Source organism: Thermoascus crustaceus (assembly GCF_041956765.1).
Source record: "Thermoascus crustaceus strain CBS 181.67 unplaced genomic scaffold VTN00scaffold_5, whole genome shotgun sequence".
NCBI classification, from domain to species: Eukaryota; Fungi; Ascomycota; class Eurotiomycetes; order Eurotiales; family Thermoascaceae; genus Thermoascus; species Thermoascus crustaceus.
In genome coordinates, this window is record NW_027192531.1 from 1,583,682 (window position 1) to 1,607,267 (window position 23,586).

Below are 23,586 nucleotides of genomic sequence, written 5' to 3' on the forward strand. Positions count from 1 at the left end.
CCGAGCGGTGATACACACCGTGTTTCCATAGCCATCGTCTATTCGCCAACGTTCTTTCTTCAGCACTGTGTCGGTCTCCGTCAGCTTTTTTTTTCTATCTTACCTCCCTCCGATTGTCACTTCCCGTCGACTTAGAGACAAGATACCCTTCTTAGATTGCACACATCCGCGCCGCAATGGCGTCCCCAGCTGTCAGAAAGGCGATCTCCGAGGCAGCTCTGAAGTATGTAAAGCCGGAAGGGAAGGTGTTCCAGTATGGCACTGCAGGAGTTAGTAGTTACCTTGCATGGTTGTCAATAGGGACTTGCTGACTTAAAGATTGCCGCAGTTCCGGATGAAGGCGTAAGTATTTCGAACGATCAGATCAACCCCACGTCCCGTGCATGTATCCTCCGATCGCCGTTTCTGACAAGTATCTCGTGCCGAAATAGTGACCTTCTCAACACCGTGGTCTTCGCCGTGGGTCTGCTCGCTGGACTCCGTTCTAAAAAGCTCAATGGACAGTGGATTGGTGTCATGGTCACAGCGAGTCACAACCCAGCTGACGACAATGGCGTGAAGTTGGTTGATCCTATGGTGGGTGAAGTTAGCTTCTCAGCAACACTAAAGATACCGCCTACTGACATATGAAGTCTACAGGGTGAGATGCTGGAAGTGAGTTTTGATATTGTATTTCTTAAGTTCCATTTGATTGCTCACCTTCTATCAGGCCGAATGGGAAGCTTACGCTACCAAACTCGCAAACTCTCCGCTCGAGAACATCGGTGATGTCTACGATGAACTCATCAAGGAAATTGACATCAACATGAACAATCCTGCGCGGGTGGTTTTTGCTCGGGATACCCGTGCTTCCGGTGCACGCCTCGTGGGTGTCCTTAATGCTGCCCTCACTGCCTCCGAGGTAGAATTCCTCGATCTGAAATTCTTGACTACGCCGCAACTTCACTACATCGTCCGTTGCAAGAATACCTTGGGTACTCAGTATGAATATGGAGAGCCTACTGAGCAGGGCTATTACGAGAAGCTTGCAGAGGCCTTCAAGAGGGTTATGAAGGGTGCCAAGATCAAGGGGTCTCTTACCGTTGACTGCGCAAATGGCGTCGGCGGCCCCAAGCTGAGGGAGCTGATCAAATACTTGCCAAGTGCCGAAGAAGAAGGTAGCATCGACATCAAGGTCGTTAATGACAACGTTATTAACCCTGACAGCTTGAACTTCGAGGTGTGTGCTTCCCATGCTCCAGGTTTTCAGCTGACCAGCTGACTTTTTATCTAGTGTGGTGCGGACTACGTGAAGACGAAGCAGCGCGCTCCACCGTCTTCAAAGGCAGCTGTGCTCGATCGCTGTGCATCCCTGGATGGCGATGCCGATCGCCTGATCTACTACTTTATCGATGAGGGCAATGTCTTCAGGCTTCTTGATGGAGACCGTATTGCTACTCTTGCCGCTTCGTTCATCGGTGATCTGGCACGCAGCGCTGGCATCGCGCAGAAGCTCAAAATTGGTGTTATTCAAACTGCCTATGCAAATGGCTCGAGCACTGATTACATCGAGAAGGTACTTAAGCTTTCGCCTGTGTGCACAAATACTGGTGTGAAGCATCTTCATCATGCCGCTCTGCGCTTCGATGTTGGTGTTTACTTCGAAGCCAATGGTCACGGCACAATCACCTTCTCTGAAAACGCTCTGAAGATTATCAGAAGCACAGAGCCCCAGTCTCCGGCGCAGCAGCATGCTCTAGAATGTCTTAGGGGGCTTACTGATCTCATCAACCAAGCCGTCGGCGATGCTTTGTCGGATATGCTCCTGGTCGAGGTCATCCTTGCTCACAAGAACTGGAGTCTCAAGGAGTGGCTCGGCACTTACACGGACCTGCCTTCTCGTCTCGTTCGTGTTGAGGTCGCTGACCGTTCCATATTCAAGGCTGTTGACGCTGAGCGTAAGCTGGAGTCGCCGCCTGGACTTCAGGCGAAGATCGACTCTCTCCAATCCCGGTACAACAAGGGAAGGAGTTTTGCACGCGCCAGTGGAACCGAGGATGCTGTCCGTGTCTATGCTGAAGCCGCGAGCCGATCCGAAGCTGACGACCTTGCAACTCGCGTGGCGAATGCTGTTCGTGATGCTGGTACTGTTAAGGAGGTTCTGCAGTCTTCTTAAGCGTTCAGCATGCTTCTCTGTTCTCCGCGTCCATTATAGCTCTGATACCTCTTATGTCTCCGACGTCATTATGGCGTCTCGTGTGCTATGGGATGGCTGGTGGATATACGGTGCGTCTATCTACTAGATAGGAAACGAGGGGAAATGCGAAACCATGAGAAGTGAATCTATTGATTGTCAAGCATGGTCGCTGTCCTTTTTCACTCCAGAAAGAGGTAGCAGACGACTTATGCGAGAAGAGTAAATCCTGCATACACTAAGAAATCCCTTAACTATCCATAGGTTGTAGGTCGATGGTTATAATTTTAAATTAATTATTTTGTACCAATTAGATGAAGAGAAGAAAAGAATTTTCCCGAGAAATCCCAAGAACGTAAAAGTCATGATACTTTTGGCTGTATCAAGAACGATGAATGCGGAATAATGCACGATAGCTTAACCCTCCTCTGCATCCATATCATCCCGAGACCGCTTCGAACCCTTGCCCGGTTTTTTACCTTTCATGCCCTTCTTCTCCTGCAGGTCTTTCATCTCCGTGATCGCCTGGCGCTGCGCTTCCCCGACACGCTCAGCCAGAACCATGACCTCATCCTTCTCGACCTCATACTCCTTCAGCTTCTTGCCCAACGCGGTCTCAATCCGCAGCCAGATCTCGACATCATATTGCGTCACAAGACTGATTGCCTTTCCGCTCTTTCCAGCACGCGCCGTTCGACCTACTCGGTGGATGTAGGTCTTGCTGTCTGTCGGCAGGTCGAAGTTCAGAACCACGTCGACGGAGGGGATATCAAGACCACGTGCCGCAACGTCGGTCGCGATGAGGATGTCACGGCTGCGGGACCGGAACTTGCCCAGCGCGCCCAAACGAGCGGACTGGGAGAGCTGCCCGTGCAGCGGGATCGCTCCGAATCCGAGAGCACGGAGAAGGAACGCGAGACGCTGTGTCTCGTGGACGGTTCGGGTGAAGACGATGGCGGACTGGCCAGCGAATTCGTTCAGGAGGTACACAAGGTAGATGTCCTTGTATTTGTGGGGGAAGAAGAGGTAGGATTGGAGCAGGGTAGAGACGGTCTGGTATTTGTTCGAGGAGACGGAGACTCGGAGCGGATTGCTGAGCGAGGCGCGCTGCAACGACTCGACTTTCGAGCTCATAGTCGCGGAGAAGAGGTAGGTTCGTCGCTCTCTTGGGAGGACCTTAAGAATCTTATCGAGGATGGGACCGAAGTCCATATCCAAAAGTCGATCCGCCTCGTCCATGACGAGGTATTTCAAGGTCCGGAGAGAGAATCCCTTCGTGTTCTCGAGATGGTCCATCAAACGACCAGGCGTCGCAACGATTATGTGAGGTTTCTTTCCAAGTGCGATGGCTTGCGGCACCATGTCCATGCCTCCGACGATGACCGCACATCTCACTCCGATCGTCGACCCGAGGGCTTCGAAGGACTGGGAAATCTGGTATGCTAATTCACGGGTCGGTGCTAATACAAGACCGAATAGCGATTGCGGTTTCTCCATAAGAGCTATACAATGTCAGATTTCGGCACTTCACGGCTGTTGAATTCAAGGAATTCTACCTTGTAAAATCGGCAGAGCAAATGCGGCTGTTTTTCCACTTCCTGTCTCTGCCAGGCCGATCAAGTCGCGCCCTTGTAAAGCTAGCGGGATTGATTCAGCTTGGATAGGAGTAGGCGCCTTGTATCCCAAGGCCTCACAGGCTTCACATAATGAATCAATGATCCCTAAATCTTTAAATGTCTTCGGCGCGCTCTTTGCGGTTTCAGCTCCGCCATCTTGATTTTGCTTGTTCGAGTGACCCGACTCCGCGAGACTTTCAGATCGTGAGGATTCTGCATCACTGGAGGCCTCAGAGGCTTCCTCATGGGTGATCTTTCTTTTCTTCTGCGCCGGCATTTTTCTGTGTTTATCTCGGGTTGATCGCACGGGCAATCGTTGATAATCCCCGCGGAATTTTTGGCGAGCGCGACCGGCGATAAAGCTTGAAAATTAATTTTGGCGCGCCGCAAAATCGATGATCCGGGCGGCTTCCCCGATTTTGCTTCCCAACTCCAAGATCCGCAAAGCGTAGAAGAAAAGTTCCAACGCTGCTGAACGGCTCACTTAAAAGAGGATTTTTACCTTCCTGGTACCATCCTCAAAAATGGCCAAGAGACGTGTCAAGAAGCGCACTCACGTTCGGCCGCAGAGCGGCGCGGCCAATGCGAAAAATGGCGCCGCATCCATGAGCAAGTCTCCGAAATCTATGGTCATCCGGATTGGCGCCGGAGAAGTTGGTTCGAGCGTGAGCCAGCTGGTCAAAGATGTCCGGTTAATGATGGAGCCTGATACAGCCAGCCGTCTGAAGGTGAGTTTTGCTGTGCGAAGATGTTATAACCTGCTCAGGATGTATACTGACATTTCGTCCCACCTCAGGAACGCAAAACCAACAAGTTGAAGGATTATACAACGATGGCCGGACCATTGGGTGTCACACATCTACTGCTCTTCTCGAAATCCAGCACAGGGAATACGAACATGCGCCTTGCGCTCACGCCTCGTGGGCCGACGCTTCATTTCAGAGTCGAGAGCTACTCTCTGTGCAGAGACGTCGAGAAGGCTCAGAAGCACCCGAGAGGTGGTGGCCAGGATCATCGGACGCCCCCTCTGCTTGTTATGAACAATTTCATGACGAATGCCGACGAGAACGCAAAAATACCGAAACGCTTGGAATCTCTCACTACGACTATCTTCCAATCGCTATTCCCCCCGATCTCGCCCCAAACTACTCCTCTATCTTCCATCCGCCGCGTTATGCTCCTGAACAGAGAACTTAATTCCGCTTCATCGGATGGCAATGGTCAAGATTCATATATCCTCAATTTGAGACATTACGCTATCACTACAAGGAAGACGGGAATACCCAAACGACTCAGACGCCTTGATCCCAAGGAGTTGCGTCATAAGGATAAGAAGAAGTCTGCGATACCGGATCTGGGAAAGCTGAATGATGCAGCGGACTATTTGCTTGACCCTTCAGCCGGTTACTTGTCTGCCAGTGAGACAGAACTCGACACAGATGCGGAGGTAGAGGTTGCGGGGACCACCACGAAAAAGGTCCTGCACAAGCGGGAGCTGCAGCGCATGAAAAACGGTGAAAAGAAGGCAGAGAAACTGTCAACCACTTCGAATGTCGAAAAGAGGGCCGTGAAACTGGTGGAGTTGGGCCCTCGCATGAAGCTGAGGCTGATAAAGGTCGAGGAGGGATTGTGTGGAGGGAGAGTTATGTGGCACGATTTCATGAAGAAGTCCGAGGATGAAGTAAAGGAAATGGATGAGACTTGGGACCGCAGAAGAAAGGAAAAGGAGCAACGTAAGAAGGAACAGAAAGAAAACATTGAGAGAAAGAAGCAGGAGAAGGCGAAAGCCAAAGCCAACGGAGAAGAAGTTAAGGAAGATGAGGAAGATGAGGAAGATGAGGAAGACGAGGATGAGTACATGGATTCTGAATGGGAGAGCGATAACCTTGATGGAGAAGAAGATGTCGAACAGGATGATGAGGATAGTGACGAATCCATGGAAGAAGACTGAACCCAAGCGACATGAAGATCATGGACTACCTCTGGTGTCCAATATTTTAATACCCGGCTATCCAGCGAACAGCAGTTTTATTCCCATTTCAGCAGCCTGAACCTTCGAAGGAGCAGATGCCCTGATCTCGATTCCTTAGCCTTTGTCGAGTTCGGACGGCAGCGCAGAGGATATCATACTCCTTGTGGTATTGAGTCGTGGCTGCTCCGCTATCTACAGCGTCAAATCAAAGCAACGTACAAGAGCTGCGACTGTTCGCCCTCCGATTTCACTTATCTCCGTGTCTTGCCTGTCGATGGCCGATCCCGAACTTGATTCGACCTGCAGACGAACTGTGGAAAAGAAGTTTGTTATGACTCGACAGCAAATGGTATTTGTCCCGGAGGGCAAGAGGCTAGTCTGACTATGTCTGTCGAAGCATTGTGGAGAACGCTACGTGCCTGATAGCTAGTAAAGCTCCGGTTAATAGCATCAAGGTCGTGGATTATATCAATGCTGTACCTCCTACTCTGGCCGACCTGCGGTCAATCCACATGTCCAGATGATCTTCCAGGAGTAATAGGTTTGTCGCAGAAAAGTTTGTACTGATTTTATCTCAATATTCCACGTAAGAAAATAAATATGGTATCATTAAGCTGCTGGTTTTTTCAGCTTTTCCTCCACTATCCGCCCCACCATTTTCTCAAGGACGGCAAAATCACCCCCAGAGGTCCCTGAAAAGTAGCCCTGGACGCTCTTCTCCACGTACTTCCCAACAATATCAATCTCCACGTTCACTTCCTCCCCAGGCTTCTTCGCCGCCGTAACGATCTTCTCCTGGGTATAGGCGATGAGCATGACCTCCCAGTATCCATCCTCACCGTCCACGACCTTCGTCACGGTCAAACTAGCACCGTCGAGAGTAATGTAACCCTTCTCGACGACATATCTCAATATACTCTTGTCTCTAGGCTGTAACCTGAAAACAAGCGCGTTGCCGTCTGGCGTGACGGAGAGGATCTTCGCAGTAGTATCGACATGACCTTGGACGAAATGACCGCCCATCCTCGTCGTCGCAGACACGGCGCGCTCAAGGTTAACGCGCGAATTAGTCTGCAAAGAACCTAGGTTGGTGCGACGGAGAGTTTCGGGAGCAACTCCGACCTTGAACCAGGTCTTGTCGAAGGCCGTGATGGTCAGGCATGTTCCTTCGCGGACGCTGGTCTCAGCAATTCATTCATTTCCATGGGGTGTAGGTGTTAAGGTCGCGATTGATTGCTCATACCGTTCACACATATACTGTCCCCGAGATGCGCGTCCGTGAGTATCTCCTCGCAATCTGATATCGTCAGCGATGTCCCCCCGCCCCCGCTTGCGGTGGTGTCGAGGGGCTCGAGCGACGTAACCGCTAGAAGAAAGTCAGCTCTATAACGCCGCAAGTACAGCCCTGAATCATCTTTTTGGACTCACTCCCGATCGTCTCAACAAGACCGGTGAACATGGTGGGAAAAAGGAGTGACTTCTCGAAAAACGAAGCTGCCGACGCGCGGGGAAATGCGGCGTCAAGACCGTCAAGCAAGCGGACTGGCCTCGGCACCGTGGGGTCGGCGCCGACTCTCGCCGTAGTCTCGGGACCCCGGTTTCGGTTATATATATGTACTCCGAATAGACCGTCTGAGCTCCAAGTGTTCAGCACGCACATCTCAGTTATTGACAGTATGAGTGTCTCATACACATTGCAGGCCGTCACTCGACGGTCGGGGCTGGGCCTGTCTGTCAATGGCTTCAAACGTGCGGCGCACAGGCGAGGCTACTCGACGGCAACTCCTCTGCCAGATACGCTGCCGTTGGTGGGCATACGCGTTCTTGACATGACTAGGGTTCTTGCCGGGGTAAGTATTTCTACATTACTTTTTTTTAAGTAATTTCTACTAGTCTGCTGACCTTGCCTTAATCTTAAATTGCAGCCCTATTGTACACAGATCCTCGCAGACCTGGGGTATGCACACCGAGAGTTGACTGCAAAGTTCTCGCGGCGCTGAATAGAGCCTTACTTCAAACTTTGGATTCTGTATACTGAAATATGGAATCCATATAGAGCCGAAGTTATCAAGGTCGAGCATCCAGTCCGAGGAGATGATACGCGAGCCTGGGGGCCGCCGTATGCAAAGTATAAGAAGGGGACAAAAGAAGGTCCCGGCGAAAGCGCTTATTATTTAGCTGTACGAAGGCCAAGTAAAATGCTGTCAAAATCTTTAGGTTGACTTGATTATAGGTAAACCGCAACAAAAAATCAATTGGCCTTTCATTTGCCCACAAGTCCGGTGTCGAGATTCTCCACAAGCTTGCGAAGGAGTGCGATGTCTTGGTTGAGAACTACCTCCCTGGAAACCTGAAGAAGTACAACATGGGCTATGAAACTCTGAGTGCCATCAATCCAAAATTGATATATGCAAGTATTACCGGATATGGGCAGACAGGGCCGTACAGCAACCGGGCGGGATACGATGTCATGGTAGAGGCAGAGATGGGATTGATGCATATCACAGGGTCAAGAGATGGCCCGCCAGTGAAAGTTGGCGTTGCTGTAACAGATCTAACGACAGGATTGTATACTTCCAATGCGATTATGGCTGCGCTACTCGCCCGGGCAAGAACCGGCAAGGGACAACACATTGACGCCTGTCTGAGTGACTGTCAAGTCGCTACTCTAGCAAACCTGGCGAGCTCAGCATTGATCAGCGGAGAGAAGGATTCCGGGCGATGGGGAACAGCGCACCGTACGTGACCCCATCCAATTATGGCTCTACTTGCAAATGGCTAATGCTTCGCAGCATCCATCGTCCCTTACCGAAGTTATAAGACCCTCGACGGTGACGTCCTTTTCGGAGGCGGGAATGACAGACTATTCGGTGTGCTAAGTGACAGACTCGGCCATCCTGAATGGAAAACAGATCCCCGCTTTGTTACAAACAATGTTCGAGTGAAGCATCGGGTAGAGCTCGATAGCATGATCGAAGAAATAACGAAGCAGAAAACGACGCAGGAATGGCTCGAAATATTCGAAGGGAGCGGCATGCCCTATGCTGCGGTTAATGACATCCAAGGGACACTGAATCACTCACACGGTGAGTTTCCACTCGAGGCAGAATGGGCGCCTAAACGGCTGACAGTGCAACAGTCCAGGCACGAGGGATGGTCCAGGAGATCGATCATCCGGATTGCGGCCCAATCAAGCTCGTTAACACCCCCATCAAGTATTCCCATGCCAAACCTAGTATCAGGACGCCCCCTCCAACGCTCGGCCAGCACACCGATGAGATCCTTCGAGAGTTCCTTGAATTCGACGATGAACGCATTGCTCAGTTGAAACAGGAAGGAGTTGTGTCGTAGATTTTCAGACATCATGAAGATATTGGATATACCTGTCTTTCTTAAGCAACGGCTTCCTGGCTGGAAGCCGGCAGGAGTCTTCTCTCGGTTGCTTTCGCAAGGTAGCATGTTGAGTGATTAAGTTAGGTCAGCGTGATTACTTCAGCGATACGATTATGTCTAGATCTGGGCGAAACCCTCTGATGTATAGCAGGAATGGCGCATCCAGCCATGTAGATATTGATGCCGGAAGATAGTATCACGATTGATATATCTCTCTCCGAAACGGCCCCTTTCCGAACCAAGCGGAGTTCCTTCCCGTCACGTGAGAATATATAGACCTGACCCATCATCGTCGCTTCAGACCACATCTCCTCTCTCCGCTAAACGGCTAATCAAGTAATTGATAAAGTACATACACCTCTGGGCTTTCACTGCGTACATTCTCCAACAACGGGGATATGTCGGCGCAGGATGGGGTTTCAGGAGCCCTGTCTATAGAGACTGCGGAACGCCCCTCGGCAGCACTAAGCAACAACGTGCATCATCCACCTAACGGCTCCCATTCACTCGGAGGAACTACTGAACACAGCCTTACCTCGACTTCTAAATCAGAGCCGAATCCAACGAGACAATCAAGTTCAGTCTCATCTATTTCACAAATTCCGAAGTTGTCAGCCGCTACGACAGAACTGCTTGCACGAGTGAATGGTCACAAAGCTAGAGATACTGTCAAAGATGGTACTGGTCCTCTTGCGAGTATCACCTGCTTGAACGCACAGCCCCTTGTTAAACCAAAATTTCCCAATTTTGATAATCCTGATCTAGATACGCAAGGGCCCGCCAAGATGAAGGCTTCGTCTGCATCCATAGAGCTTCCTACGCCCCCCTTCGCTAGCTTTAGTGCCTGCATAGCGCCCAGCGTCCCTCCAAAGGCTCCCGAGCTGCAGTCGCAACAACCTGCGAAAACGGGACTTGTTGCCATCGCTCCCAAACCTGTTGAAACAACAGCAACTCCTCTACAGCTACTGGCGGCAGCTCCACCGGCCTCGTCCCAACCGACTGCAACTGAGAAGCGGCCAAAACCGGCGGCTGCTCCCCGTCAGCGTAAGAATGGTGCAAACGCCAAACGTCTAAAGAAGCGCAGACGTGGCCACGAAAGTGACGATGATGAAATCAAAGCAGGAGACTCCAGCTCAGATGAATCCTCCGACTTCACTCCAGTTGCAACACAGACGAAGTTCGGCCGGCAGATCCATCGCCCTTCTTTATTTGTTCCTGATGCCGCTCCAGCAGCGACAACCAAGCCGAAGACAAATTCCCCAGATAAGTCTGATGGCGCGGCAGTTGGAACTACGTCCGCTCGAAAACGAAGGCGTCTCTATCGCAAAGGGAAGGAGATGAATGTCAATTGTATCCATTGTCAGAGAGGCCACAGCCCGTCGAGCAATGCGATTGTCTTCTGTGATGAGTGTAACCGGGCGTGGCATCAATTCTGCCATGATCCCCCAATCGAAAAGGAGGTTATAGCAGTAAAGGAAATGGAGTGGTTCTGTGGGGAGTGCAGGCAGGTAGCTTCTGCAACCGGGGAGATTCCTTCAGACACTGTTCCAAATGAACAGGTCAGATCTTTTGTCGAGCATGTTCAAGTTCCATCTGTGCTTCCGGAAGCACAAGTTGGAGGTGAGAAATTTACAGCAGATGAAAAACGTGCTTACCTATCTGGTCTGTCACACGCAGCCCTTGTCAATCTACTTGTCTCCATATCGGATCGAAACCCTACTCTTCCGATATTCCCTTCGAATTTGAGGGATCTACAACAATCGAAATTCTGCTCGAACGCTCCGATAAGCGCACATGACAACTCCTCGACCGCAGCTACCAATCCTGTGACTTTAGGCCAGAGCTCAGATCCATCAAATGCGACTACCAGTATCATCAACACGGCAGACATAAACCAGGCAACAAATCCTTCCACTTCAGGCCCGTCATCTGCTCGCTCGACTCGGAAGAAGGACGAGGATTCCTCCGACGAGTCAGAATATGAAGAGGTCGAGGAACATCGCCTCTACCCACGAGCAGGCAATGGTTTCCGTCTTCCACCTGACACTGAGGACTTGGAAATGTTGCTGGAGGATCCTGCTTGTCCGACGTTCAGCTACGCTCTGCATGGCCCGGCGAAAGCAATGGTGGAGTCATCGGGGCTGATATTCATCGGTATGAAAGCTTGATAAAATTTTCAGAGCCGCCCCATCCAACAAGTTCCGCCGGGCTAGCTCAATCGGTAGAGCGTGAGACTCTTACAGCCCGATCACTGGAAAAACAGTGATCAAGTGGAATCTCAAGGTTGCGGGTTCGACCCCCGCGTTCGGCTTGACTTTTTCCACTTCCCATGGTGTTATGATTTTTTTTTTACCGAACGCAGCCGTCTAGCCCGTCGCCACCAGAAGTGTGGCAATCCTGAGTCCAGCAGGGTCCACTGATCCAAGGCGAAGAGAATACAACATCGTGAAGTGTTAGACGACAGATATTACCGTTGTGGTGACCGAGGCTGGCATTCTCGGATTGCTAGTAAATTCGTTGCGGAGACTGGTTGCACTGAACTGAATGTGGGACATAAAAAGTATGGGCAGCTTTTGGTGCGGATTTCTTTGCTTCACCTCATAGGAATAAAGGCGGAATAGGCGTGTGTTTCCTTGTCAAAAACTTGCGGTTATGCATGTCATTGGTTTCGGAGTTCGAAAAAAGGCGGGCGGTTGGGATTTTTCAATTGCCATGCTGTCTATACAATTCGAGCATTTTGGGAGTGGCGGCGGTAGTGCTTATTCGAATATGCATGTGTGTATTTACTGTACATGGGAAACTGATTGTGGGCTTCTCGAGCCTAGTCTCTATAGATATGGTAGACAAAAAGTTTTTTCATCATTGACCATCAAAATCAGACCCATCCTCTCATTATATATAGAATCACTATGCGCGTCATTTCTTGTGTATAATCCATACAACTGACAAGGTGTACGTGTGGGCTTCACTCAGCAAAGAATATAGTCGTTCCCGGAATCGACTTTTCCCTTTCTACAGCCATGGGCTTTACCACCAATCGACCGTCCGTGACAACATCTCTGTTACATCTCGCCGGCGGATCCCAGACAACCTCAGCAATACTATTCCTCGTCCTGGGGGCACCAAGACCAGTCTCATCGACATTATATAGCAGCAGGAGATCCGGAGAATCACCTTCCTTCAACCGAAACCCTGAACGAGGTGCATCCAATCCAATTGCCGCACGAGCGCGGGTCGAAACGCATTCATACAGCAGCTCCGCATCGGCCTGCGTGCCTGTCTGGTAGATCCCTACCTCGAAGCAGGCGAGACAGAGCGGATCTGGACCTCCCCAGGGCGTGAATGCATTTCCGACATTGTTGACGCCCATGACGGCGTTGAGTCCATGCCTTCGGATCATATCCAGGACCTGAAGGGTCCCACGGGGCGGCTGTATGTGCGCATGCACGTGGGGTTGGGATGCCATGTATAGATCGCTGGTCGGGAGGCCGACGAAGGTGACGGGGAGATCATTCTCGTTGATCTCCCGGGCTAGACGGCTCCATTCTTCGTTGGAAAAGAGTGTCAATCGGGTGCAGTGTCCCAGCATCACTTTCTTGCTGCTGTTGGATTTCGACGTCCAGCCCATTTCTCTGAGAGTCTTCAGGACGTGCCAGACCAGCGGCTCCTTGCTGCTGTCGAGGTTGTAGTCCAAGTGGAAGTCGAGATGTTTTCCCAACTCGAGACATCGGTCAATGGCCCATTCTATATTTCTTTTCGCGGCTTCGACGCTCGATTCGACGTAGGGAGTCGTGCCGATCACGTCCGTCTCACTGTTCCTGATAGCTTCCTCCATAAGGCTCCTATTCTCGTCACCGTGGGAGCCGGAGAAAATGGGATCTTGCGCGAAGCAAGCCAGCTGTATGTGACAAGCGTCCTTCCATTCTTCCTTCAGCTTAATCCCGGCTTCTAGGCAGTTCAGCTTGACCGTGGAATCTACCTCCACGAATGCTCTCATCGCTGTAACGCCAGAAGCCACAGATTCTGCAATCAGCCATCCTCCTCGTTTCAGGAGATCAGGCAAAGTAAATCGTGCTTTTGCCTGTGTCGTAAACGAGAGCGCTTCCTGGAACGAGCCCGTTGAGGGTAGAAGGTCCGAGTACTGAGGGGTGCTGTGCACGAATGCTTTGTCTAGATGGATGTGGGGGTGAGTTAACGAAGGTAAGACGAGGGGAAAGCAGGAAGGATCCTGAGCGTGCCGTTCAACAGTATGGGGAGTGATGGATTTAATTCTCCCCATCGATGGCTCTTCTGATGATGACAATGGATGCTGGATGTTGATATCCCATAAAGGGCCTCGTGGGGTCCCCGCCAGTCGAACGCCTTTTATTGATCGAATGGGTTTTGTATTGCTTTTTGGTATCATTTTGCTTTCTCAATTTAGCTCTGAATTTCTGCGATTTCACCTAGGTACCAGGTGATCTTTGTAAGCTGAGCGACGGAAATATACCGTCAGATCTTCCGGCACCATTCAAAAGATAAGGGCCACTTCAACCAGTCCCCTTTAGGTTGAAAGCCAGAGGACACATAGACAGAACGAACACGAGCAAATTCCTCCTAGAATTAAGCATCCAGGAGCCAGTAATCCATAGCCGAACTGATCTGAGGTTAAAGTCCCCTTTACAGTAGTCCCCGAAGTTCACCACTTTCGTCAGGCAGAAAGAGACCGCCTGGAGAGCTATTGTCGGATACGAGCCGACTCCAGACTCGCGTCAGATCAGCGGTTAAGACGAGTATCACTGCTGGTCTCGAGTTGAAGCGCCCTCAGCAGTTTCAGCCAGTCTCATGTTTCGATTCTCGGGTCGGGACTGTGACAATTGAATCTCGCAGATTATTGCGAAACAACCGCAGCTTCACCTGGATCCTCGCTCGGCTGAAGACCCCGCCGCCGACATTCTTTATCTTACCACAAGCTCACATCTTCCTTCTCCCACCGTCAAAGTCCTCTAATCCTACTCTTGTCACTTCTTTCCTCCATTTTATTGCCACGGTGGCCTGGTCCGCTATATCGTAAGCACTACTTACATATCCATCTTCATACTGTTAACACTCCAATCGTGTTGTCATACAAAACCCCCAAGGAGGCACAATGTCCTCCTCTCCCGTGCTCCAAGTGAGCACGACGAAAACCACATCCTCCGTCCCAGAAAAGAAATGGTACGAGCATCTCACCCTCGACCTCTTCCTCGCCGTCCTCCACCGCACCTTCCTGCACCCCTGGGTCGCCTGGATCGTCGTCCTCAGCCTCCGCGCGCAGGTCACCCCCTACACTGATCCGGCGTTCATTATCGCTACGGCATACGCGACCCTCCTGACGCTTTACTACGCTGCGGGGATTGTCAACCAGCGCATCGCGTACGGGTTACCCCGGCAGGTCGACCTAGGTGAGGAAGTGGTGGTGATCACGGGCGGAGCGAGCGGGCTGGGCCTGCTCATCGCGCAGATCTACGGGATGCGGGGGTTCAATGTTGCGCTGTTGGATATCAAGGAGGTTGGGGAGATCGAGGGGTGGGATGAGTTGTCGGGGGTGGAGTACTACAGGTGTGATGTTGGGAATCAGAAGGAGGTGGAGGCGACGGCGAGGAGGATCGAGAAGGACGTATGCAAGTTTTCCTTTTTTTGTCTATGTCCCTAGTTCTGATGACATTTCCTGCGCTGACCTCCATTCCTAGCTTGGTACACCCACGGTGCTTATAAACTGCGCAGCAGCAGGGATCAATGGGCAGCCGATTCTGTCCCTCTCTGCCAATGCCTTCAAAAAGACGATTCAAACAAACCTGCTTGCAGCCTTCTACACCATCCAAGTATTCCTACCAGGGATGCTAAAAGCAGAAAACGGCGGCACCATTGTCACCGTCAGTTCTGTCCTCGGTCAGCTGTCCGCAGCTGGTCTGTCAGATTACTCTGCCAGTAAGGCTGGCCTCAGCGCCCTTCACAGGACGGTGGAATCCGAACTCCGACAGTCAGGAGACGATGCAAAAGTGAAGATGCTGTTGGTTGAAACGGGCCAGATGTCGACACCACTCTTTGACCGGATAAGGACACCAAGCAACTTTTTTGCGCCTGTCCTCGAACCCGTCCAAGTTGCACAGGAAATCGTATCCACTATCGACAATGGGAGAGGCGGGGTGATCAGACTGCCCGCTTTTGCTGCATTGGTCAATTGGTATGCAGTACTGCCTGCTGGAGTGCAGCGAATCGCTCGATATCTGAGCGGGATAGATACCGCAGTAGCAAAGGCGTCTGTTGGGGCAGCTCCACAGGAGAAATCCCCATCGTCGAGTCAATCATCATCATCCGAAAGTGACATGGAAGTTGTCGAAGCTGAATGATGTAATTATCGGATAGCAGGTCTTGTTTCTGTGTAGAGATATTCGAAAACGGGCGTTTTGTTCATAGACCGAAAGTAATGTAGACATTGTGCTCCGGTGAGCTGGCATAGTCGATGGATTCATGTCCAGATGAACGAGAAATGATAATGTTTCTTGGAATACTTAAAATCCCTGTTACCCATAGGATGCGCCGCGAAACAAGACGAAGTAGCAAAGCAGAGCAACCAGAATTCGCCGTCGACCCTCTCATTAATACGTTTATTGTTCAGTCGTCAAGATCATCTTCTCACGCTCGCTGCGACGTGGCATCGTGCCCTTCTTGCTATGCTTCCGGACGTTCTCCTCCCTTCTCTTGAGAGCGGCCAGTTCTTCTCTCTTGATGTCACCAGCCTTCTTAACGGCCTTAGGCAGATGCCTGTGACGTCTTATACGTCTGATCTCCGGCATGTGTGAGTATCTCTGGATCAAAGTCTGGTCATATTCAAGCTTTTGTCTCTGGCGGGCGCTCTTGATCCCACTCCGGTCAGAGGCATTGGCACGCCAGATTCTGATGTTGCCGTCGTCAGAACCGGAGAGGACGTACTTATTATCCGGCGTCCATTTGGCGGAGAAAACTCTATACGGGTAGTTAATATGCAGACTCCAAGAGCAAGAAAAAAGAAATAAAACATACCGTTGCATTCTCTTTGTGTGGTAAATGTCCCTGGAATGACCAGAAGCCCTATTCCACAGACGTATTGTACGATCGTAGGATGCGGTAACCAGCTCCTCACCGGTTGGACTGAACTCTACGTCCATGACCGCGGCAACGTGATCCTTGAGCACATTCAGAGCCCGATCCATCTTTCTCATGTCGAATATGTATACATTGTGGTCTTCGTTGGCGACTGCGAAGTTGAAGGCCTCCATGGGGTTCCAAGAAAGGGCGTTTGAAGCCAGCTTCAGGATCACTTTCGTTAGCGGTGACGATGTGCGCAGATCATACATTATTATGGAACGGTCCGTAGCGGTAGATCCAAGGATCGAGGTTTCTGTCTGATTGAACGCGACAGACGTAATGGTATCGACACTGGTGGGCCAGTGGAGGGTCTGGGCGGGAGTCGAGGAAGGTCGGGAAAGGTCGTAGATGGAAATGACGGAGGATGATGCGGCAAAAGCCGGATGATCGCGGTGATGGGATACGCATGTAAAAGCACCTTGTCCCAGCCAGGTTGCGAGTGGGGGTGCTTCCGGCGAAGAATTGTACGGATCGAAGAGCTTGACTGTCTTGTCGCTGGCGCAGGAGAGTAGTTTTCTATCCGGCGTCCAGCACATACCCTTGACAATATTCTCGTGGGCCTGGGTATGCCAGACTTCCTCCCGACTTATGGTATCCCAGACTTTTACTACACCATCACCGCTTCCACTTGCGAAGCGCTCGAGGGCGCCCGGGTCTTTCGCCATGGTGTATACACCGTCCACATGGCCACTGCCGAACTGCCCGATGAAGGGGGCGGCGAACATGCGCTCCAGCTTCGTGGCATTTAGAGCTCGTGTGTATTCTCGTGCTCTTTCAAAGGGGTGCTGTGCAGGGTCGAGGTTTCTAGGCTGCTTGGTGATAGAGGACCCCGGGGTCTGCTGCAAAGCAGCAGGGCGGGATAGAGCTTTGATTTTCTATAGAATAGTCAGCAAGTAGTCGCACATATTTTTTTTCAAAGCAATCACTCACCATGCTGCCTTATTGTTGTGTTGCAGTGGTCATCATCAAGTCGGACATAAAATTTCCAAGATGCCCGCGCGACGGCGATCCAAAAGTGGACGAGCCCGCGGTGTGATTCGCTAGCGAGGTGTGGAGGCCGGAGCAGCTTGTCTTGTGCCGCCAGCGCGGACCTACGCAACAGCCGCCTCGCGCCAGACTCCCAGCTCATCCAACAAGCCCACCATCCGCTCCGCATCCAGACCTATACCACCGCTTCATATTCGTTCCTCTCCTCTTCCTACAGACAGAGCTGTGCGTTGTCCCCCAGCATGGCACCTTCTTCGACCGCTGCGCAGCGGGTAGAGCAAGCAAGAGCTCTCTCGAAACAGGACGCTTCCAAGGCAGAGAGCATTTATAAAGAAGTCCTGGCCCAAGGGCCGGGTTCAACTGAAGCTTCTTCGCGCGACTACGAGTCGGCCTTGGTAGGACTGGGTGAGCTGTATCGGGATGGTAGGAGGCCACAGGAGCTCGCAGAACTCATCAAGACAAGCCGTGATGTCTTCTCCGCGTTTGCCAAAGCAAAGACAGCGAAGCTGGGTAAGTAGCTCCCTTTTACCACGGAGTGTCTGTAGACTTGTACAGAGTCTCACAATTTTGATTTTAGTTCGCCAGCTTCTGGACTTCTTCTCCGAGATCCCCAACACCCTTGATATCCAGATCGCAGTTATCAGGTCTTGCATAGACTGGGCTGTCTCAGAGCGACGATCTTTCCTTCGACAGAACCTCGAGACCAGACTCGTCACGATTTATATGCAGAAGCAGTCCTACTACGATGCCCTCACACTTATCAATGGTCTCCTTCGCGAGTTGAAGCGCCTTGATGACAAGCTTATGCTGGTCGAAGTGCAACTACTAGAATCCCGAGTCTACCATGCGCTGGGCAACCAGCCAAAAGCGCGTGCGGCCCTTACATCTGCCCGGACATCGGCGGCATCCGTCTACACCCCTCCAAATCTCCAAGCAGGCCTGGACATGCAGAGTGGCATGCTCCATGCAGAGGATAAGGACTTCAACACCGCCTTCTCATACTTCATTGAGGCCTTGGAAGGGTACAATTCTCTGGACGACGCACCAAAGGCGACGGCGGCGCTTCAATATATGCTTTTGTGCAAGATCATGCTGAACGCCGTCGACGATGTCACAAGCTTGCTTAGCTCGAAGCAAGCCCTCAAGTATGCCAGCACCAGACTCGAAGCCATGAAGGCTGTCGCACGTGCTCATGCCAACCGATCCCTGGAGGAATATGAAAAGGCTCTCTCAGACTACAGATACGAGTTGGGCGGTGATGCTTTTATCCGAAACCACCTTCGAAGACTGTATGATGCGATGTTGGAGCAGAACCTCATCAAAGTGATTGAGCCGTTCAGCAAAGTCGAGATCGACCATATTGCGAAGATGGTCGGGCTGGACACGCAGCAGGTTGAGAGGAAGTTGTCACAGATGATCTTGGATAAGGTTATCATCGGTGTCCTGGACCAGGGTGCCGGCTGTTTGATCGTGTACGACGAGACGGAGCGAGACCAAGCCTATGACGCCGCATTGGAGACTATTGAGAAGCTACATAACGTGGTGGAAGTCCTGTACACTAACCAGGCTTCTCTGCTGGAGTAGATCTTTTGCTGCAGGCGTGGGATCTGGGACATGATGCTTGATCTAGGTGGCAAGACAGCAGAGTTACGGATAGAAACATAATGGACCACGTCCGGCCAGATCCGGGATAATATACGAAATATGCATTTGACGAATATAGCCCAGTAGGATTATTAACCAATACACCTAGCTGTCTAGTAGTAATATGATAGTAGCAGATGTGTTTGTGATGCCGCGAGGTGGTTGCTGCAAAGGGTAAAGCGCATCCGCGGCGCGGCGACAACTCGTCCAGCGCCATCGCGACTTTGTTCGCCGTCTCGACCTCAAGAAGCACCGGCGAACCAGACGGATCTGACGGACCACAACTCTGACTTTCGATAGTCAACAAGCTCCACGGACCACTCCCTGTTCGCTCGCGGGCTCGATTACCCGCTCATGACCAGCATGAACGCTCCAATGCAGCCCAACTTTCCCCGTGGCTACCCACAAGCCACTCAGCGCTCTCCTAACCCTCCTCGCCGCGGCGCGCCAGGCCCAGGTTCGCTTCATTCCCCGTTTAGACTCTCTTTGTTAACTTCTGCTGACACACTCTTTTTGCGATCAGTGCCACAAGTCATGCCGGTCCCGATGCCGCAACAAGGAGTGCCGAATCCTCACCTCATGGCCGCGCAGCGCAACATGGCGCACCCCAACGACGCCGCGCTGCGACGGAGTCGCAAGCCAACGGACAAAAACATCCCGGACGGTGTTGAGGATGTCGTCATCGGAGAAGGCGTGCAACAGTATAAGAGCCTGCGTGAGCTGGAGAAGCGGCTGGACTCTGCCATGGTCCGAAAGAGATTGGACATCCAGGACTCCATCAGCCGGACCGTGAAGAGATATAGGACGCTGCGCATCTGGATATCAAACACGGTGGAGAACCAGCCCTGGCAGAAGGCTGCTGAGCAGAACGGGACCGCCCCGGGAGCCAACCCGGGCTCAGGACGCTACAAAGTGAGGATAGAAGGGAGGTTGCTGGACGACGACACCGACCCTACGATCCCTGACCATGATGAAAGCGACGAAAAGGATGAAGCCGAGCGTGATGGAGACGCGATGGAGCAGGACGGTCCTGAAGCAGAAAAGGAAAAGACTACCAAGAAGCATGCGTCAAAACGGCCGCGGCAGCGTTTCTCCCATTTCTTCAAGTCTATCACGGTCGACTTTGATCGAAGCCCGTCCGTCAAGCCCGAGGAGACGGCTCCTATCACCTGGACCAAACCCCAGCTGCCGCCGAATGCAGTCTCTCTGCCGCCCACCGCAGACTTCGACTCCCTGCAGTTCTCGCGCGCGTCGCAGGAGAACTTGAACATCACCATTAGCCTCGTGCGGGACGAGACCCCCGAGCGGTACAAACTGAGCAAGGAGCTCGCGGAGGTGCTCGACACGGAGGAAGAGGCGCGGAGCGGCATCGTGCTCGGAATCTGGGACTACATCAAAGCCATGGGATTGCAGGAGGATGAAGAGAAGCGGCAAGTCCGCTGCGACCACCGCTTGAAATCGGTATGTATCCATTTCCTTGTCAAAACCAAATATACCTCTTGGATTCTAGACAAGTAAATACTAACTTTGATGATGTTTCATCAGATCTTCGGCCGCGACCAAATGTTCTTCCCCCAGATCCCCGAAAGCACCAGCGCCCACACGTCCCCTATGGACCCCATCAAACTCCCCTACACCATCCGCGTCGACCAAGAATTCCACAACAACCCCACCCCGACCATCTACGATATCCGCGTCGCGGTCGACGACCCCCTCCGCCAGAAGATGATCGCCCTGACCTCCAACCCGCAGTACGCCCAGAACATCCGCCAGATCGCCGCCCTAGACGACCAGCTCGCGCTCGTCATCCAGGCCCTCACCCACTCCAAGGCCAAGCACTCGTTCTACACCGCGCTCAGCAAGGATCCCGCCAACTTCGTCCGCCGCTGGACGAACTCCCAGCGCAGGGACCTCGAGACCATCCTGGGCGAGGCCACGCGCGGTGGCGGGGAGGACGGTGCGGGACCGGAGTTCCGACGCGGAGGGGCCAACGGGGTGTGGGATACGCCTGTCGCGAGGGAGGCGGTGCGGTATATGCTTGCGAAGCCGGATGCTGCGGCAGCCAGATAAGGCAGTTCGTGTTCTATCTCTTTTGCTGGGCGAACAGTGCTTGCTTGCTCGTATGGTTCTTATGGTTTTTTTTCTTCTTTTCAATCACTTTTGTCCTATTTCAAATGGCTTTATATTATCTACCTATAAAGCCGGGAGGGATGTACGTGTGTCCGGGTACGTAAAAGAGAACGAGCAAAAATTTTCTTTTTAGGGCGCTTGTGATACTTTCTTTTTTCTTGATGATTTGTTCGTTCTGGGTTGTTGGAAGTGGATCCGTCCATGTATCAATCATGTAGCTAGCTAGCTATCTAACTGTTAAATTATGCCCCTTTTCCGGGGTGTCTTCTTTCGCAGTTAATGTACTCTTTGTGGAAGTTCCTGCTAGCTTTTAGATGAAATAACAGAGCTAAAGTGTACTGGTTTAAGCGATTATAAGACCTGCAACCCAGCATCGATCTTTATTATTGCACATGACGAAGTCTACAAGTGTACCATACACTTAGGAAGGTAGACAGATTTATTCTTGTCTCTTTCTATTACGCTATTGTTTATCCAACACCCTAAGACGTACGTACCCCAGGTGATGATTCTAGAACCGTAACCCACGTCATATCCCATTAGCAAGTATCTCATCGTGCGTTATAGTAGAAAAAAGTACGACACAATCTATAGAAAACAATCGCATCCTGGGCGAGCAATTGGCCACAATGGAAGCAAGCCAGCTGTAAGATGTGCAAGAATACCCCAGTTAAGAAATTATCGATAGACCCGCAACTCAACGTTAGAGCTATAAAAATCCCAAGGGAACAAGGGATATAATATAGAAGAGAAGGGGCTAGAGAAGCGAAGGCAGACCGAATGTAGCATTAGGAGGCAGGTCTAAGCCCTCCGCTTCCTCAGATCCTCGTTCGCACCGACATTTACGGCTGAAGTGGTCTTCTCGTCATCTAGTTCACCGCCAATGAAATGCGCTTCTTCTTTCTCCAGCTTAGCCGCAGCCTCAAGCACAGCCTCGTGCTTGATACTTTCCTTGACTTCCTCAGGCCGCTTCTCCTTGGCAGGAGCAGCAGTCTCGCGGAAGCGCTTCGTCACGGCCTCAATCATCTTCGAGAACCAGTAATAGTTGAGTGAGTTCAGGATGAGGTTCGACGCTACATAGGTCACAGCCAGCCACAGCGGAACCCTATCTGATGTGTAGTGCGAGAACTTGGCGACTTCGATGTTCGCCATGATGCAGGACTCGTCGATGCCACAGAGGGTCACGTTCCGCTGCTCCAACACCATCGGGTTGATGACACTACCAACCGGCGGCTCCACGAGAGCCGATGCCGCTGACATGGACCACGTCTGCTTCAGGGCTTTCCACATATCCATGTACACACAGGCAGATTGCCAGGTGCCCCAGACGAGGCGGCAGGAGAAGAAGACAAAGAGCAGCGTCATACCGTTATACCACTGGGCCTTGCTGCCGGTCATGTTGACCTTATCGAGGAACCAGTGGATATTGAGGAATGGGCTGGAGAGCTCGTAGAGGATGAAGGTGGGGGCGTAGTAGTTGAGGAATGGTCTCTAGATACCTCGGTTAGACAAGAGATAGGGACAGTTGCACCCATCATATAACAGGAGCATGGAGGGTTAAGAAAAGGGAACACCAACAAATCCAAGACTGAACACCCACAACGCACTGATAGCGTGGAACAGCATCCCCACGCCAAACAGCTTGACGTATAGCGTGCTCACTATGAGATCGTACACAAAATACCCAGTCGCAAGAGCCTGCACGAGACCGCTGGCTCCGGTGTATCCGTACACCCGCTCCGCGGCGGACATGCTCTGCCTTTCACGGTCGACGAACATGACCCACAGGGCGACCAAGTTGATGAGGGTGCTCTGCACGAGGGAGACGACATGGACGTCCCAGTTGAGCTTGGTGCGACGCGGGAAGTGTGGATAGAAACGGGGGAAGAGGACGGTAGACAGCCATGGCGAGAGGTACGAGTGGATGAACTGATAGAATAGGAAGGCGGCGAGGATCTCATGGATGTGCTCGGAGAGGGTTGGCAGATTGAGATACTCTGCCCAGGGCTCCGTATAGGCCCTGAGCCATTGCGGTGGAGGAGCAAGAGGGTCCAACATGACGGGGGGACCCTGTGTCCAACGCCGATCTCAAAGGACACGAGACAGTGAGGAAGCAGGAAGAGCTGACGAAGGACGTCTTACTGATCTAGAAGGCCAAGAGGGATCCTCGTCGACGCGGGGCCCGCGACCTCTAGAGGGCAGCCATGATGAGAGAAGAGGAGAGGTCGAGAGAGGGCTGAGAGAAAGCCGCGGATAGAAGAACAGAAGATGAAGTTTCCAGCCCTACGTTCGGAGCTGTGCTGGATCTCCGCATGGTGCCTGAGTCGCGTGCTCTTTTGGGTAACGCTGGGGCGGATGACGTCGGCAGGGCCGATCTGTTGGGGATCGCTGACTCAGCCCGATCGATCGTTAGTTAGTTATGTTAACTAACCTTAAGTAAGTTAGTTAGTTAACGTAATCTATAAGCGATGCTGGCCACATAAGCGAGCTGGTCACCTACCCCAACGCGTGATGCGTTCAAC

General features: G+C 51.9%; 12 protein-coding genes and 1 non-coding gene across 13 annotated transcripts; 8 read left to right on the forward strand and 5 right to left on the reverse strand.

The window, feature by feature from the left end:
* Window positions 1–176: 176 nt before the first annotated feature.
* On the forward strand, window positions 177–2,155 carry VTN00DRAFT_8087 (uncharacterized protein; the record flags this gene model as incomplete). Its single annotated transcript, XM_069434902.1, has 6 exons — window positions 177–269; window positions 329–342; window positions 432–576; window positions 640–654; window positions 710–1,219; window positions 1,274–2,155. The coding sequence occupies 6 exons, from the start codon at window positions 177–179 to the stop codon at window positions 2,153–2,155; spliced, it is 1,659 nt and encodes a 552-aa protein (XP_069286353.1).
* A 435-nt stretch (window positions 2,156–2,590) lies between these two features.
* VTN00DRAFT_8088 (uncharacterized protein) lies at window positions 2,591–4,066 on the reverse strand (the record flags this gene model as incomplete). Its single annotated transcript, XM_069434903.1, has 2 exons — window positions 2,591–3,675; window positions 3,730–4,066. 2 exons carry the CDS (start codon window positions 4,064–4,066, stop codon window positions 2,591–2,593), a joined length of 1,422 nt encoding a protein of 473 aa, XP_069286354.1.
* Window positions 4,067–4,313: 247 nt separating this feature from the next.
* Window positions 4,314–5,740, forward strand: VTN00DRAFT_8089 (uncharacterized protein; the record flags this gene model as incomplete). The annotated part of the gene is made up of 2 exons (XM_069434904.1): window positions 4,314–4,517; window positions 4,586–5,740. 2 exons carry the CDS (start codon window positions 4,314–4,316, stop codon window positions 5,738–5,740), a joined length of 1,359 nt encoding a protein of 452 aa, XP_069286355.1.
* A 630-nt stretch (window positions 5,741–6,370) lies between these two features.
* VTN00DRAFT_8090 (uncharacterized protein) lies at window positions 6,371–7,220 on the reverse strand (the record flags this gene model as incomplete). Its single annotated transcript, XM_069434906.1, has 3 exons — window positions 6,371–6,927; window positions 7,005–7,127; window positions 7,190–7,220. The coding sequence occupies 3 exons, from the start codon at window positions 7,218–7,220 to the stop codon at window positions 6,371–6,373; spliced, it is 711 nt and encodes a 236-aa protein (XP_069286356.1).
* Window positions 7,221–7,437: 217 nt separating this feature from the next.
* Window positions 7,438–9,112, forward strand: VTN00DRAFT_8091 (uncharacterized protein; the record flags this gene model as incomplete). Its single annotated transcript, XM_069434907.1, has 6 exons — window positions 7,438–7,611; window positions 7,687–7,718; window positions 7,818–7,941; window positions 7,995–8,499; window positions 8,554–8,847; window positions 8,901–9,112. The coding sequence occupies 6 exons, from the start codon at window positions 7,438–7,440 to the stop codon at window positions 9,110–9,112; spliced, it is 1,341 nt and encodes a 446-aa protein (XP_069286357.1).
* An 827-nt stretch (window positions 9,113–9,939) lies between these two features.
* VTN00DRAFT_8092 (uncharacterized protein) lies at window positions 9,940–11,322 on the forward strand (the record flags this gene model as incomplete). Its single annotated transcript, XM_069434908.1, has 1 exon — window positions 9,940–11,322. The coding sequence occupies one exon, from the start codon at window positions 9,940–9,942 to the stop codon at window positions 11,320–11,322; it is 1,383 nt and encodes a 460-aa protein (XP_069286358.1).
* Window positions 11,323–11,357: 35 nt separating this feature from the next.
* Window positions 11,358–11,465, forward strand: VTN00DRAFT_t141. Its single transcript has one exon. It is a non-coding gene; the product is annotated as a tRNA-Lys (tRNA).
* Window positions 11,466–12,119: 654 nt separating this feature from the next.
* Window positions 12,120–13,433, reverse strand: VTN00DRAFT_8093 (uncharacterized protein; the record flags this gene model as incomplete). Its single annotated transcript, XM_069434909.1, has 1 exon — window positions 12,120–13,433. The coding sequence occupies one exon, from the start codon at window positions 13,431–13,433 to the stop codon at window positions 12,120–12,122; it is 1,314 nt and encodes a 437-aa protein (XP_069286359.1).
* Window positions 13,434–14,282: 849 nt separating this feature from the next.
* VTN00DRAFT_8094 (uncharacterized protein) lies at window positions 14,283–15,525 on the forward strand (the record flags this gene model as incomplete). Its single annotated transcript, XM_069434910.1, has 2 exons — window positions 14,283–14,792; window positions 14,866–15,525. 2 exons carry the CDS (start codon window positions 14,283–14,285, stop codon window positions 15,523–15,525), a joined length of 1,170 nt encoding a protein of 389 aa, XP_069286360.1.
* A 258-nt stretch (window positions 15,526–15,783) lies between these two features.
* VTN00DRAFT_8095 (uncharacterized protein) lies at window positions 15,784–17,236 on the reverse strand (the record flags this gene model as incomplete). Its single annotated transcript, XM_069434911.1, has 3 exons — window positions 15,784–16,141; window positions 16,199–17,178; window positions 17,234–17,236. 3 exons carry the CDS (start codon window positions 17,234–17,236, stop codon window positions 15,784–15,786), a joined length of 1,341 nt encoding a protein of 446 aa, XP_069286361.1.
* A 296-nt stretch (window positions 17,237–17,532) lies between these two features.
* VTN00DRAFT_8096 (uncharacterized protein) lies at window positions 17,533–18,874 on the forward strand (the record flags this gene model as incomplete). The annotated part of the gene is made up of 2 exons (XM_069434912.1): window positions 17,533–17,800; window positions 17,868–18,874. The coding sequence occupies 2 exons, from the start codon at window positions 17,533–17,535 to the stop codon at window positions 18,872–18,874; spliced, it is 1,275 nt and encodes a 424-aa protein (XP_069286362.1).
* A 414-nt stretch (window positions 18,875–19,288) lies between these two features.
* Window positions 19,289–21,004, forward strand: VTN00DRAFT_8097 (uncharacterized protein; the record flags this gene model as incomplete). Its single annotated transcript, XM_069434913.1, has 3 exons — window positions 19,289–19,391; window positions 19,458–20,395; window positions 20,480–21,004. 3 exons carry the CDS (start codon window positions 19,289–19,291, stop codon window positions 21,002–21,004), a joined length of 1,566 nt encoding a protein of 521 aa, XP_069286363.1.
* An 861-nt stretch (window positions 21,005–21,865) lies between these two features.
* On the reverse strand, window positions 21,866–23,122 carry VTN00DRAFT_8098 (uncharacterized protein; the record flags this gene model as incomplete). The annotated part of the gene is made up of 2 exons (XM_069434914.1): window positions 21,866–22,555; window positions 22,643–23,122. The coding sequence occupies 2 exons, from the start codon at window positions 23,120–23,122 to the stop codon at window positions 21,866–21,868; spliced, it is 1,170 nt and encodes a 389-aa protein (XP_069286364.1).
* Between the last annotated feature and the right edge of the window lie 464 nt (window positions 23,123–23,586).